This window comes from Stenella coeruleoalba, assembly GCF_951394435.1.
Source record: "Stenella coeruleoalba genome assembly, chromosome: 3".
Classification (NCBI taxonomy): domain Eukaryota; kingdom Metazoa; phylum Chordata; class Mammalia; order Artiodactyla; family Delphinidae; genus Stenella; species Stenella coeruleoalba.
The window spans coordinates 125,738,429-125,753,813 of NC_137148.1; the positions used below are offsets into that span (position 1 = coordinate 125,738,429).

The 15,385-nt window shown below is 43.2% G+C and overlaps 1 protein-coding gene across 3 annotated transcripts in view; it reads left to right on the plus strand.

The window, feature by feature from the left end:
* Nucleotides 1–15,385, plus strand: part of HMGXB3 (HMG-box containing 3) — a gene marked incomplete at its 3' end in the record, with an annotated part of 58,325 nt that overhangs the window by 40,596 nt on the left and 2,344 nt on the right. For all 3 annotated transcript variants that reach the window (XM_079917724.1, XM_079917725.1, XM_079917726.1), the window contains 5 exons: nucleotides 7,284–7,415; nucleotides 8,370–8,554; nucleotides 12,134–12,353; nucleotides 13,598–13,731; nucleotides 14,502–14,618. In XM_079917724.1, the coding sequence (XP_079773850.1) occupies nucleotides 7,284–7,415; nucleotides 8,370–8,554; nucleotides 12,134–12,353; nucleotides 13,598–13,731; nucleotides 14,502–14,618 (788 nt within the window). The remainder of the gene's footprint in view (nucleotides 1–7,283; nucleotides 7,416–8,369; nucleotides 8,555–12,133; nucleotides 12,354–13,597; nucleotides 13,732–14,501; nucleotides 14,619–15,385) is intronic.

The window sequence follows — 15,385 nt, forward strand, 5'->3', positions numbered from 1 at the left end:
TCTTGTGTTGATCCCTTTATCGTTATATAATGTCCTTCTTTATCTTCTTTATGGCCTTTGTTTTAAAGTCTGTTTTGTGTGATATGAGTATTGCGACCCCTGCTTTCTTGTCATTTCCATTTGCATGAAATATCTTTTTCCATCTCCTCACTTTCAATCTATGTGTGTCCTTTGCCCTAAAGTGGGTCTCATAGGCAGCATATTGTAGGCTCTTGTTTTTTTAGTCCAGTCTGCCACTCTGTCTTTTGATTGGAACAGTTAATTCATTGACATTTAAGGTAATTATTGATAAATATGTATTTATTGCCATTTTAAACCTTGTTTTCCTCCTGGCTCTATTTTTCTTTTTTGTTCCTTTCTTTTTGTTTTACTTTTTGTCATTTGATGATTTCCTTTTATTTTATGCTTGTGTTCTTTTTGTTTTTTTGTGAATCTATTGTATGTTTTTGATTTGTGGTTACCCTCTTTTTCAAGTACATTAACCCCTTCCTATATCCGCTTGCTTTAGACATATAGGGTCAAACACATTCTTAAAAAAAAGAAGCTAAATTTTTTTACTCTTGTCCCCCAGATTTTATGATTCTGATGTCCCTTTTACATCTTCATGCCTATCCTCTTGCTGTTCCTTGTGTTTATCGTCACTTTCACAAATAGATATTATTTTTGATCTGTATACTGGCTTATTTAAGTGATTTACTTTCCAACTGTGATTTCCTTTTTCCTATATCTTCTTGCTTTTTTATTTAGAGAAGACCTTACAATATTTCTTTCAGGGTAGATTTAGTATCTCTGTATTCTTTTAGTTTTCGCTTGTCTGAGAAATTCTTTATTTCTCCTCCTATTCTAAATATGATAATCTTGCTGGGTAGAGTATTCTAGATTGCAAATTTTTCCCTTTCAAGACTGAATATATTTTGCCACTCCCTTCTGGCCTGCAGTGTTTCTGTAGAGAAATCAGCTGAAAGCCTTATGGGGGTTCCCTTGTGATTAACTCTCTGTTCGGAGTATTTTGTGTCTCCATACAAATTTAAAAATCTTTGTTCTGGTTCTGTAAAAAATGCTGCTGGTAATTTGATAGGGATTGCATATTGAATCTGTAGATTGCCTTGGGTAATATAGTTATTTTGACAATATTGATTCTTCCATCCAAGAACATGGTATATCTTTCTATCTTTTGTGTCACCTTCAGTTTCTTTTGACAGTGTCTTATAGTTTTCAGAGTAAAGCTCCTTTGCCTGCTTAAGTAGGTTTATTCCTAGATATTTTGTTCTTTTTGATGTGATGGTAAATGGGATTGTTTCTTTAATTTCTCTTTCTGATCTTTTGTTGTTAGTGTATAGGAATGCAAGAGATTTCTGTGTATTAATTTTGTATCCTGAAACTTGACTGAATTCATCAGTGAGCTCTAGTAGTTTCCTGGTAGCATCTTTAGGATTTTCTATATATAATATCATGTCATCTCCAAATGGTGACAGTTTTACTTCATTTCCAATTTGGATTGCTTTTATTTCTTTCTCTTCTCTGATTGCCATGGCTAGAACTTCCGAAACTTTGTTGACTAAAAGTGACGAGAGTGGGCCTCCTTGTTTTGTTCCTGATCTTAGAGGAAATGTTTTCAGTTTTTCACTGCTGAGTATGTTATCTGTAGGTTTGTCATTATGTTGAGCTATGTTCCCTCTAGGCCCACTTTCTAGAGAGTTTTTATCATAAATAGATGTTGAATTTTTGTCAAAAAATTTTTTTTTGCATCTATTGAGATGATCATATGGTTTTTATTCTGCAGTTTGTTAATGTTGTGTATCACACTGATTGATTTGCAGATATTGAAAAATCCTTGCATCCCAGGGATAAATAAATCCCCCTTGATCATGGCGTATGATCCTTTTAATGTATTGTTGAAGTCAGTTTGCTAGTATTGGGTTGGCCAAAATGCTCGTTTGTGTTTTTCCGTAAGATGGCTCTAGTAGCCCTTAGTTGTCTTTAACTTCATTCAAAACAATTCCGTTAGATTGTATCATGACAGCTGTCATATCAGCGTTCATTTAAACAAAAACTTATCAGGATTGTTGAATTTTTGCGTAGCCATTTTAATATTGAAGATGGAAGAAAAAAGCAACATTTTTGGCGTGTTATGCTTTATTATTTCAAGAAAGGTAAAAACGCAACTGAAACGCAAAATATTTGTGCAGTGTATGAAGAAGGTGCTGTGACTGATCGAATGTGTCAGAAGTGGTTTGCAAAGTTTTGTGCTAGAGATTTCTCGCTGGACGATGCTCCATGGTTGGGTAGACCAGTTGAAGTTGATAGAGATCAAATCGAGACATTAATTGCGAACAGTCAACGTTATACCATGCAGGAGATAGCCGACATACTCAAAATATCCAAATCAAGCATTGAAAATCATTTGTATCAGCTTGGTTATGTTAATCACTTTGATGTTCGGGTTCCACATAAGCCAAGCACAAAAAACCTTCCACATGCAGTTCTCTATTTAAACAGTAAAAACGTTGCCATTTTTAAAACAAATTGTGACGGGCAACGAAAAGTGGATACTGTACGATAATGTGGAACGGAAGAGATCATGGGGCAACCACCACCAAAAGCCGGTCTTCATGTAAAGAAGGTGACATGTGTATGGGTGGGATTGAAAGGGGGTCCTCTATTATTAGCTTCTTCCTGAAAACCAAACGATTAATTCAAACAAGTACTGCTCCAGTTAGACCAACTGAAAGCAGCATCGACAAAAAGCGTCCGGAATTAGTCAACAGAAAACGCATTATCTTCCATCAGGATAATGCAAGACCACATGTTTGATGACCAGGCAAAAAATGTTACAGCTTGGCTGGGAAGTTCTCATTCATCACTATATTCACCAGACATTGCACCTTTGGATTTCCATTGGTTTATGTCTTTACAAAATTCTCTTAATGGAAAAAAATTTCAGTTTCCTGGAAGACTGTAAAAAGTACCTGGAACAGTTCTTTGCTCAAAAAGGTAAAAAGTTTTGGAAAGATGGAATTATGAAGTTGCCTGAAAAATGGCAGAAGGTAGTGGAACGAAAGGCTGAATATATTGTTCAAGGAAGTTCTTGGTGAAAATGAAAAATGCGTCTTTAATTTTTTTCTTAAAAGCTGAAGGAACTTCTAGGCCAACCCAGTATTTTGTTGAGGATTTTTGCATCTTCATCAGTGATATCGGCCTGTGGTTTTTTTTGTTTGCTTTTTGTTTTGTTTTGTGGTATCTTTGGTTTTGGTATCAGGGTGATGGTGACCTCAGAATGAGTTTGGGAGTGTTCCTTCCTCTGCAATGTTTTGGAATAGTTTCAGAAGGATAGGTGTTAACTCGTCTCTAAATGTTTGATAGAATTTGCCTGTGAAGCCATTTGGTCCTGGACTTTTGTTTGTTGGGAGTTTTTAAATCATAGTTTCAATGTCAGTATTTGTGAGTGGTCTGTTCATATTTTCTATTTCTTCCTGCTTCAGTCCTGGGAGATTGTACCTTTCTAAGTATTTGTCCGTTTCTTCTAAGTTGTCCATTTTATTGGCATATAATTGCTTGTAGTAGTCTCTTATGATCCTTTGTGTTTCTCTGGTGTGAGTTGTAACTTCTCCTTTTTCATTTCTAATTTTATTGTCTTGAGCCCTCTCCGTTTTTTTTCTTGATGCATCTGGCTAAAGGTTTATCAGTTTTGTTTACCTTCTCAAAGAACAAGCTTTTAGTTTCATTGTTCTTTTCTATTGTTTTCTTTGTCTCTATTTCATTCATTTCTGCTCTAATCTTTATGATTTCCTTCCTTCTACTAACTTTGGGTTTTGATTGTTATTCTTTCTGTAGTTGCTTTAGGTATGTAAGGTTAGCTTGTTTATTTGAGATTTTTCTTGTTTCCTGAGGTAAGATTGTATTGCTATAAACTTCCCTCATAGAACTGTTTTTTCTGCGTCCCATAGGTTTTGGATCATCGTGTGTTCATTTGCGTTTGTTTCTAGGTATTTTTTGATTTCCTCTTTGATTACTTCAGTGATCCATTGGTTGTTTAGTAGCATATTGTTTAGCCTCCATATGTTTGTGTTTTTTTAGTTTTTTTTCTTGCGATCGATTTCTAATCTCATAGCATTGTGGTTGGAAAAGATGCTTGATATGATTTCAGTTTTCTTAAATCTACTGAGGCTTGCTTTGTCACCCAACATGTGATGAATCCTGGAGAATGTTCCATGTGTACTTGAAAAGAATGTGTATTTTGCTACTTTTGGATGGAATGCTCTCTGAATATCAATTAAGTCCATCTGGTCTAATGTGTCATTTAAGGCCTGTGTTTCCTTATTGATTTTCCGTCTGGATGATCTGTCCATTGATGTAAGTGGGGTGTTAAAGTCCCCACTATTAAATTGTGTTACATTGATTTCTCCTTTTACGGTTGTTAGCATTCGCCTTATATATTGAGGTGCTTCTATGTTGGGTGCATATATATTTACAATTCTTATATCTTCTTTTTGGATTGATCCCTTGATCATCTTTGTCTCTTGTAATAGTCTTTATTTTAAAGTCTATTTTGTCTGATATGAGTATTGGTACTCCAGCTTTTTTTTGATTTCCATTTGCATAGAATACCTTTTTCCATCCCCTCACTTTCAGTCTGTTATGTGTCCCTAGAACTGAAGTGTGTCTATTGTAGACAGCATATATATGGGTCTTGTTTTTGTATCCATTCAGCCAGTCTATGTCTTTTGGTTGGAACATTTAATCCACTTACTTTTAAGGTAATTGTCAATATCTGTGTTCTTATTGCCATGTTGTTAATTGTCTTGGATTTGTTTTTGTAGGTCTTTTTTCTTCCCTTCCTCTTTTGTTCTCTTCTTGTGATTTGATGACTAACTTTAGTGTTGTGTTTGGATTCTTTTTTCTTTTTTGTGTGTGTATCTGCTGTATACTTTTGGTTTGCTGGTACCATGTGGTTTTGATATAGCAGTCTATATATAAACAAGATTGTTGTAACTTCCTGGTCTTTTAATTTCAAGTGCATTTCCAATATCCTGCATTTGTACACTCCTCATGATTGCTGGTTTTGATATCATATTTGTGTGTGGATTATTTCCCACCCTTACTGTATGTTTACCCTTACCAGTGAGCTTTCCCATTTGTAATTTTCTTGTTTCTAGTTTTGGTCTTTTCTTTTCCACCTAGAGAAGGTACTTTAACATTTGTTGCAAAGCTGGTCTGTTAGTACTGAATTTTCTTAGCTTTTGCTTGTCTGTAAAGCTTTTGATTTCTCCGTCAAATCTGAATGAGAGCCTTGCTGGGTAGAGTATTCTTGGTTGTAGTTTCTTCTCTTCCATCGCTTTAAATATATCGTGCCATTCCCTCATGGCCTGCAGAGTTTCTGCTGAAAAATCAGGTAATAATCTTACGAAAATTCCCTTGTATATTATTTGTTGCTTTAAATATTTTCTCTTTGCCTTTAATTTTTGTCAGTTTGGTTACTATGTGTCTCGGCATGTTCCTCCTTGGGTTTATCCTGTATGGACTCTCCGCTTCCTGGACTTGGGTGACTGTTTCCTTTCTCATGTTAGGGAAATTTTCAGCTATATCTCTTCAGATATTTTCTCAGGTTCTCTCTCTCTCTCTTCTCCTTCTGGGACCACTATAATGCAAATGTTGGTGCATTTAATGTTGTCCCAGAGGTTTCTTAGACTGTCCTCATTTCTTTTTATTCTTTATTCTGTTCTGCAGCAGTGATTTCCACCATTCTGTCTTCCAGCTCACTTATCCATTCTTCTGCCTCGCTTATTCTCCTATAGATTCCTTCTAGTGTATTTTTTATTTCAATTATTATATTGTTCATCTCTGTTTGTTCTTTAGTTCTTCTAGGTCTTTGTTAAACATTTCTTTTATCTTCACCTGTGCCTCCATTCTTTTTCCGAGATCTTGGATCATTACTCTGAATTCTTTTTACTATCATTACTCTGAATTCTTTTTTGGGTAGATTTCCTATCTCCACTTCACTTAGTTGTTCTGGGGTTATATCTTGTTCCTTCGTCTGGGACATACTCCTCTGCTGTCTCGTTTTTGTCTAACTTTCTGTGAGTGTGGTTTCCATTCCACAGGCTGCAGGGTTGTAGTTCTTCTTGCTTTTGCTGTTGCCTCCTGGTGGATGAGGCCAGTTTGCAAGGCTTGTGCAGGCTTCCTGGTGGGAGGGACTGGTCGCTGCACATTGGTTGGTCTAGCTGGGTCTTGTCCCTCTGGTGGGCAGGGCTGTGTCAAGGGGTGTGTTTAGCAGGCAGCTGTGTGCTCAGGAAGATTTTAGGCAGTCAGTCTGCTGATGGGTGGGGCTGTGTTCCTGATCTGTTGGTGGTTTTTCCTGAGGCATCCCAGCACTGGATCCTGCAGGTTGTTGGGTGGGGCCGGGTTTTGGTGAGAAAATGGCAGCCTCCAGGAGGGTTCATGCCAATTAGTACTCCCCAGAATTACTGCCACCAGTGTCTGTCCCTGCAGTGAGCCACAGCCGACCTTGCCTCCACAGGAGACCCTCTAATACCAGCAGGTAGGTCTGGCTCAGGGTCTTAGGAGGTCACCGCTTTTTCTCCTGGGTCCTGGTGTGCACAAGACCTTGTGTGCACCCTCTGAGATTAGAGTTTGTTTCCCTCTGTTCTGCTGAATTCCTGCAGTCAGTCGCCTCTGGCCTTCAAAGCCAGATGCTCTGGGAGCTCGTCCTCTCATTCCCAGACCCCCAGGCTGGGGAGCCTAACGTGAGGCTCAGAACTTTCACTCCTGTGGGAGAACCTCTACGATATAATTATTTTCCAATTTGTGGGTCGCCCATTTGGCAGTGTGGGATTTGATCTTATTGTGATTGCTCCCCTCCTACCATCTTGTTGTGGGTTCTACACTTTCTTTGGATGTAGGATAGCTTTTTTGGGTAGGTTCCAGTGGGTTTTTTTGTTGATGGTTGTTCCAGCAGTTAGTTGTGATTTTGGTGTTTTCGTAAGAAGAGATGAGCTCATGTTCTTCTCTTCTGCCATCTTCTAGGCAAGGTTTCTGAGCAGCCCCTGCATGCTGAAAAGGCTGCTCTGTGCTCTGGGTACAGTGGGATCCAATTAAACAGTTTCCTTCACAGCTGCTTGTAGGTTACCAACTAGCAGGTGACCTCTAGTTTTGTATTTTATGAATGTACCACAATTTATTTTTTAATGTTCCCCCATCGGTGGGCATTTAGTTAGTCTCCTGTTTTTTGCAGTTGTGGATGTTGTTAACAGTGAATGTCTCTGTTGCCATTTTTTAACCTGCAGGTCTCTTTAATGTGGGAAACAAGCTGCTAGTGAGCCTGGACTTGCTTTTTGCAATCCGAAACCAGATCAAGCTGGGAGAGGACCCCAGAGTATCCATCAGCACTCTTCTGAAGTCAGTGCAGGATCAGACAGGTAAAGGTTGGCTTCCTCCGTTTCCCCAAGGTTAGTTCTAAGCTCCCTGGGAATTTTCAGTGATGGGCTTTCGTTAATATAACTACCTTGGAGGAGAGTCTGATACTTTGAAAAGAAGACATTCTTGACTTCCTAACACACTCCTCCTCTTGAATTTTACGAATGCCAAACTTTGGAAAGCATGAGTCTTTCCGTGTATCCAGAGACCTTCAGCACAAGATTAAATAGACTTCAGAGACCTTCAGCACAAGATTAAACAGACTTCATAGAAGCTCATCCTTTGGTCATAGGTAGACTTGGCGTTACTACATGCTAAGCAGACTCATTCTGAATACACAGCCTCTGGAGGTCTGCTCCCATTTCCTAGGCTCATGCTGAGACATGAAGGTGGGCACCACCCTCCTTATTATTAGAAATTATTTTTCCCTTTGCTTTCCTCATTTCTTTCTGTTTATGCTTTTTCCATCCCTTCCTACAGAATCTAGGCCCCCTGCCCCTTCCCTGCTATGAGGTCAGATGGAGTAGAGGAAAGGTTCTAGGGTCAGACAGGTTTGTGTTTGAGTCTGCACTATACCACTTAGTGGCAGTGTGGTTTTGAGTAAGTTATTCTCTGTGCCTCAGTTTTTCCAGTTATTCAGTGAGGATAATAATACTCTTGGCTCATAAAGATGTGAGAGTTAAATGAGAGAATGTATTCAAAGCTCTCAGCATAGCATCTAGGTCCTAGTGGGTGCTGAGTACAGGGCAGCTATAACTCTCATTGGAATTGCCCTTTGAGTTGCTACCCGAACACCTAATGGCTAGGGTGCCTGACCCTTTGGTGGTTAGTACTCTTGGGTGTTCTTAGGAGAGAAGCAGTCTTGCAGAATTGCTATTCTTGCTGGCCATTGCTCATCCCCTGTGGCCTCCAGGTCTTCTTCTGTGAACTTCTCAGAGCTCTTGCTCTCCTTCTAGAGAAGACTCTTACCTCAGAGGAGCTGAGCCAGCTGCAGGAGCTGCTGTGCAATGGCTATTGGGCTTTTGAGTGCCTCACTGTCCGAGACTACAATGACATGATCTGTGGCATCTGTGGTGTGGCCCCCAAAGTGGAAGTTGCCCAGAGGAGTGAAGAAAACGTGCTGGCACTAAAGAGTGTGGAGGTAAGTGCCTCTTGGTCACCACAGGTGACCTTTAGAAATGTCTGCACACTTTGGCAGCCACCTTCCTACATGGTGTTTCCAGGAGCAGATGGCTCTAGTTCTTTCCTGGGTGAGGTGAGTAGCTTTTTCTTGCCAGTTTCCAGGCTTTCATGTAAGGCAGGCCAGGCGGAAATGGAGGCACCTGTTCCTTATTCAACAACAGATTTATTAAACATGAACTCTAGGTGCACTTTTTAGGCATTTGGGAAATGGCAGTTAAACCCACGGAGTTTTTGAGCTCATGGAGCTCACTTTCTGATTTGGGGAGACAGGACACAAACATTAATAATAGTGTATATTATATTAAAATACTATTAATATATATTATATGTAATACATTAATTTAAAGTAACAATAACAGTAAGGCAGGGTAAGGAAGAGAGCAGTATTGTGGGAAGAAGGGGCTCCTGCTTTATAGAGGGTAGTCGGGGAAGTCCTGTCTGACACAAGGGCATTTGAGTAGAGCCTTCTGAAGCCCGTGTAGTTTTCAGTGGGAGGAATATTCCAGGCAGAGGGAGCAGCAAGAATGGGATCTGAAGAGGGTTTGCTGGGCGTGGTTGAGGAACAGAAAGGTGGCCGATGTGGCTGGCTCTGTGAGCAGGGTGTAGAGTGGTTGGATATGTGAGGTTCAAGAGGCTATGGGTGGCCCGGGCCATTGTAAGGACTTCCACTGAGTGAGATGGAGAGCCCGTGAAGGGTTTTGAGGAAGAGTGGACTGATCTGACTTAGGTTCTTAACTAAAAAATGTTCACACAAAGGTAACACCAAACTCAGATGGCTTTATACATTAATTCTAACAACTATCCAAGAAATAAGATTCCAGTCGTAGAAGAATAGCAAAAGTGGATATAAGTCGTTGTGTAAGACCATATAACTGAAAACAAAACCATACATTTAATATAAGCTGAAAATTTGGGCTGATGGTACTCATGAATATAGATGTCAGAGTTCTGAATAAGATAATTGCAGAACAAATCTAACAGTGAGTAAAATAAAATCATGACTAAGCTTATCCCAGGAAGGCAAGATTGTTTCAACATTAGAAAATATACTAATGTAATTCAGTACTTAGCAGTTTAAAGGAGAAAACCCATATGATTATTTCAGTGGATGTCTAAAAAAGGCTTTCTTTTTTATTCAGCGCCCATTATGATAAAACTCTTCACAAACTAAGACTAATAGGGAAAATTATTTAACCTGGTACAGGGAATTTTTCAAAAATCCCATAGGTGAACTCTTTCCCATCTTCATGCTGAGAGGTCTGGTCTGCCTGCGTAGGTGTGGAGTGCCCCGTGAGCATGCTAGTAGTAGCTTTCCATGTCTGAACTCTACCACAGGGACTCTTTAAGCACTGGACCTGCAGCTCACTTGTTTGCCCCCGGGAGTGGTACAGGACCTCTGGAGAAAAGCTCTGGTGTATTTTGACACGGCCAGCTGAGCATATGAGGGATTTAATGCATATTCCTCTTTCTCTTCCCAATTAAAAAAATAAGTACATACGGTGATCAAATAGTTCTGTTTTGAGGGTGGTGGTGTATAATGAGATATATGAAAACAAGCATAATGCTACTGGAGCCTTCGAAGTGTTCCCTGTAGGTAAAATGAACTGTAAAAAAAATTTGCTTTTGTGTGTTATCTCACAAAGAGGCTGTTTCTAGACTCATTCAAATCTGCTTGTCTAATGGAAATATTAATAGTGCAGCTATGACTTATTGAGCATTTTATTACATATACCAAGTTCTTACTCTGTACTCAGTGCATTACTTTCTGGCTGACTTCTCAACCCTGTGATATTTTTGTAGATGAAGGGGGCTTGCCCAAGCTCATCCAGTCAGGAAGGGGTGGAGCTGGGATTTGACCTTGGTCTGGCTCCCTCACTCCAGAATCTGAGCTCATAAGCACCACCATGCTCACCAGTACCTCCTGGGACCCTGAGCTCTGGTTTTTTTTTTGTTTTTTTTTTGCGGTACGCGGCCCTCTCACTGTTGTGGCCTCTCCCGTTTCGGAGCACAGGCTCCGGACGCGCAGGCTCAGCGGCCATGGCTCACAGGCCCAGCCGCTCCGCGGCATGTGGAATCCTCCCAGACAGGGTCACGAACCTGTGTCCCCTGCATTGGCAGGTGGACTCTCAACCACTGTGCCACCAGGGAAGCCCCAGAGCTCTGTTTTTTTAAACACATCTGGTCACAGGCTTTTGACTCTTTGCTCTCTAGAATAGACAGAAGCCCGCCTCCCTGCAAAAACTCACATATCCTAGTACTGCCTGGTACCCGCCTTGTTCGGATCAAGGCTCACTCCTCACAGAATGGAGTAGCATTCCCTTCACTTTACGTATGCGTGTCTCTTCTCATCTTTGTTTCTGGGTGTTTCTTTCTAGAGACCAGGACTTTTTCTCCTTTTTGTGTGTGGAGTGCAGAGTTGGGTAGTGCGTACGAGGAGAGCAGGCTGGGGGTGTTCTAAAGTCAGTGAAATAAAACAGAAAGGTATTGAACAAAACAAACGTCCACGAGGAGATTGTAGGGTTGGGCACGCCTCTTGGGGACTGGTAGAGGAGGACCCTCTGGACTGATAAGAGACGTCTCTATGTGGAGCAATGGTTCTCAGACTTTGTGGGCATAAGAATTACATTGGGCAATGATTTGCAAACTTTAGTGTGAGAGGCTTGCTGGGGTCCACCCCCAGGGTTTCTGATTCAGTGGGTCTGGAGTGGGCTGAGCATTTGCATGTCTAACAAGTTCCCAGGTGCTGCTCATGCCACGGGTCCACGCTTTGAGAACCACTCACCTAGGGAATCTTTTAAAAATGCAGCCTTAGGGATTTAGTTCATACAGATGGAGGTGCAGCCCGGATATCAGCATTGCTGAGTATCGCAAATGATTCTGATGAGGTAATAGGATCAGGGTCTCACTCTGAGGGCTGCATAAGAGTGCTTACAAGAAGAAAAATTGAGTAGCGCAGTGCTAAATGTCTACAGTAGGTAAGTACATGCTGCACGTAGAGGAGATAGCCATGTGCTGGCATGGTCTGGGAGGACCTTCGGGAGGAGGTGAGGGATCAACAGGGCCTTGCAAGTGGGTGGAGTGCCACTAAGTTTTATTCTGATGATTCCTGCCAGCCAGGCATAAGGATTAAGGGCTTGGGCTTTGGAACTAGATCTTTGTTCCCGTTCTCGTTCAGACCGCCCCTCGCTCCAGTGCTCTCACCTCAGGCACCCTCAGGCTTGTATAGTAGTAGTTAGTTAGTCGGTGTCTGGCACAGGACAGGCAGTGGTAGCTGCCCTCTCCTGGCGAGGCAGGGAAGAGGACATGAATAAAGGCATAGACGCAGAAGAGACTTAGGTCTTGGGGAGTGCTGTGGTGTGGGAGAAAGGAATGAGGCCAAGGAGCAGTTTGGCACTAAGATGTTAGATTCGGGGGTATCCCGGCAGTGTGTGGCTGTCTGACTCCTTCCCCCTGCTCAGCCTGTATGGAGAAGGTAGGCTGTTGTGTTGCTGACGTTCTGTGGCTCCTACAGTTTGACCTTTTTGTCCTGACCTTTTAGTTCACCTGGCCTGACTTCTTGGCCTCTAGTGAGGTAAATGTGGAGGACTTTTGGGCCACGATGGAGACAGAAGTGATTGAGCAGGTGGCCTTCCCCGCCAGCATCCCTATCACCAAGTTTGATGCCTCTGTTATTGCCCCCTTCTTCCCACCACTCATGAGAGGAGCTGTGGTCGTCAACACTGAGAAAGACAAAAACCTGGATGTGCAGCCAGTACCTGGTAAGGCCACCTGGTAGCTGGGGTCAGGGAAGGGTCCCATCGCGTATGGAACATTGTCCATGGCAAGACAGCATGTATGGTTGAGAGGGGGCCAGGCCCACCTGGAGGGCTCTTTCTGGAAAGATAATGACAACCTGTGACAAAATCCCCTGGAGATGAAAGTCATGTGCAGAGTGTTGAAGAGCTGCCAGCCACATTGTATAGGACTGACCCACATAGCCCACTGTCAGCCTTCTGGGATGCCCTACACCGAGCAGTGGGAACCCTCTGAAAAATGCTGATGGTAGGGCTCCAGCCCCAAAGATTCTCACTGAGAGATGTAGGGGGAGGCAGGGAGTCTGCCTTCTAAACAGCTCTTTCACATGGTTTTTTAGATGCTCTGTGCTTATACGTTGAGAAGCCCTGGGCTAGCTCTTTTGAGGGCGTCAGTTTCTGACAACTTGGGTTTGATTCCCAGCTATGCTCCTCAGTGACCATGTGACCTCCACCAAATCCCTTCATTGCCCCGAGCCTCGGTTGCTTCATTTACAAAGAGGGCATGACATTGCTACCCACCACCTAGGTTGTTGTGAAGATTAAGTGAACTAATACAGTTAGAGTGATGGCCTACTTTTTTTTTTAACTGCAACTCAGAGTAAGCAATAGGTTCTACATCATGACTCAGCGTGATGGTCATATAAGTAACACGTCTGTGTATATCTGTAACTAAAACAACTTTCATAAAGCAGTACTTTCCCTTACCAAATGCAACATGCTTGATTTTCTATTCTATTTCATTTTTAAAATCCTGGATATGATCTGCTAAATTGATTTTATAAGTAAGGCCCCTGCATAGTTCTGTTGATCAGGTTCAGGAACATAGTGTATAAAGAGCATTTTTAAAATGAGAGCTATTACTGTTCCTCATGTTGCTGCAGTTGTGTTAAGAATCTGAGATCATGGTTCTGGAAAAACTTAAAAGGTTAAAAGCTGACCCATTTCAGGGTTCTTTGCATGGGTGCTCTGCAGGGTATCTCCCCTAGATGTTCAAAGGCAGAAAGCTGGCTCTCAGAGACTTCGGGTATCTGTAGAAGCTTAAGACCTGCCTTGAGTCCCCCTCTCCCAGCCCCCAGGGCAGTGCTCAGGGCAAAGCCTGCTCGACTGTGGACCAGGCCCCCTTGTTCCCATCCTCGTGCATGAGGGACTTCGCAGGACCTCAGGTGGCTGGCAGTAGCGCCCTCCCATTAGCACAACGTCTCTTGCAGGCAATGGCGGTGCCTTGGTACGGCTGCTCCAGGAGGGCACCTGCAAGCTTGAGGAGATCGGCTCCTACAGTGAGGAGGAGCTGCACTGCCTCCTGAGGCAGTGTGGCATCCCCTTCGGGGCAGAAGACTCCAGGGTGAGTCTCAGGGCAGCGCTGCGGGTAGGGACTTTGGGAGCAGACTGGTGGGCCATTTTTCTGGGCAGGGATATGAATACCCGTGACTGGGCACTTGTGTTGGACACAGAGTTTTGGTGGGCAGGGAGGCCTGGGAGATAGCCAGCAGCCAGATTGTGACATGCACTCAAGGCCTTCCCATCCAGGCAGTTCCTCTGTTGAGGCAGTGGGTCCAGACTCAGGTTCAGGAATCCAGGCTCTCCTGCTAACTGTGTGTGGCCTCGGATAAGCTGCCTTACACATCTGAGCCTCATTTTCCTTATTTGCAAAGTGGAAATAACCAAAACACCAACCTCATGAAGTTTGCAGTGTCTAGTTATCACCTATCCAGGCTCTTAGAAAACAAGCGCCATGGCGTCCATAGAGAAGGACGTGGAGGGGTGTGTGTATTTTATCCATACATTATGTACTTCCCTTCATACTAACGTGCTCTTGAAAATCTTATGCTTCAAGTTCAGACTCAAATGTTGGCTCCTCCTTGACACTTTCCCTGCCCTGTAAAAAAATAGAGAGAACCCAGGCCTCAGAGTCTGGCAGCTTGATCAGTCTGGCTGGCTTACAGGGCCTCAGCGTCCCCATATGTACCTAAAGGACATTGGGCTGGTGAGGCTCCAAGGCCCAATCTGGCCTTAACAGTTTATCCATTTGCTTTGAGTGAGCATTTGGTGCTGTGTACCAAGCCTGGTCGCTTAGCATTCACTGCTGTGTTTAATCTTGTCCTTGTGCTCTAGGACCAGCTCTGCTTCTCCTTGTTGGCCCTCTACGAATCTGTTCAGAATGGAGCCAGAGCTCGACAGCCCCCACCTCATCTCACAGGGGGTAAAATCTACAAGATGTGCCCCCATCAGGTAGGAGGATAAGGAGGAAGAACTCAGGACGCAATTGTCCATGTCAGCTGCCCACACAGAGGATCTGCTTGATCCAGCTCATCCTGGAGCTGGCACTTAGGTCACTGGGCAGCTGTGGAATAGCTCCTGTGGGTCACCACCAGTGAGTGTTAGGCACCCTACCGTACGCTGGCCCCTGCCTCAGCTGTTGAGGGTACAAAGGTGAGCAGCGAAGATGTCATTCCTCCCTGGGTGACCTCATATTGAGAGACAAAGTCACCATGGCTTGTGGCACCAGCTCTGTAGGAACTAGACAAGGACCAGAGATAGAAAGTAGCGGAGAGGGACCTGCTGTCTGTAGGGCAGCCAGAGGAGGCTGAGAGCCCCATGTAAAGCTTAGGAAGGGATGTGACCACTGTGTCCTGAGCGGGGAGGGGTCCCCGGAGGCCAGTTCATGTAGAGCTTTGGAGGCAAGAGTAACAGTTTGGGTTTTCTTCTGAGAGTGATGAGAGGGGCCCATTGGATGGTTTGAATGGGAAATGGTCTGATCTGGGTTCTAAGAAGATCACTCCTTAGGCCCGTAGAGAGCATGCACAGGGTAGGCGCCAGGATAGCACTGGGAAGGTTGTGCCCTGTGTGACACAGTCGTCCCAATCCAAGAAGATGCCAGGGTAGAAAAACCCCTGAACAGTGCTAAATGGGGAAGACGGCTTCGCAGAGCCTCCACTTCACTGAGTGGGGCAGGGCGACTGGCTGTCGAAAGACAGTCAGGTCGTCAACTCCTTCAA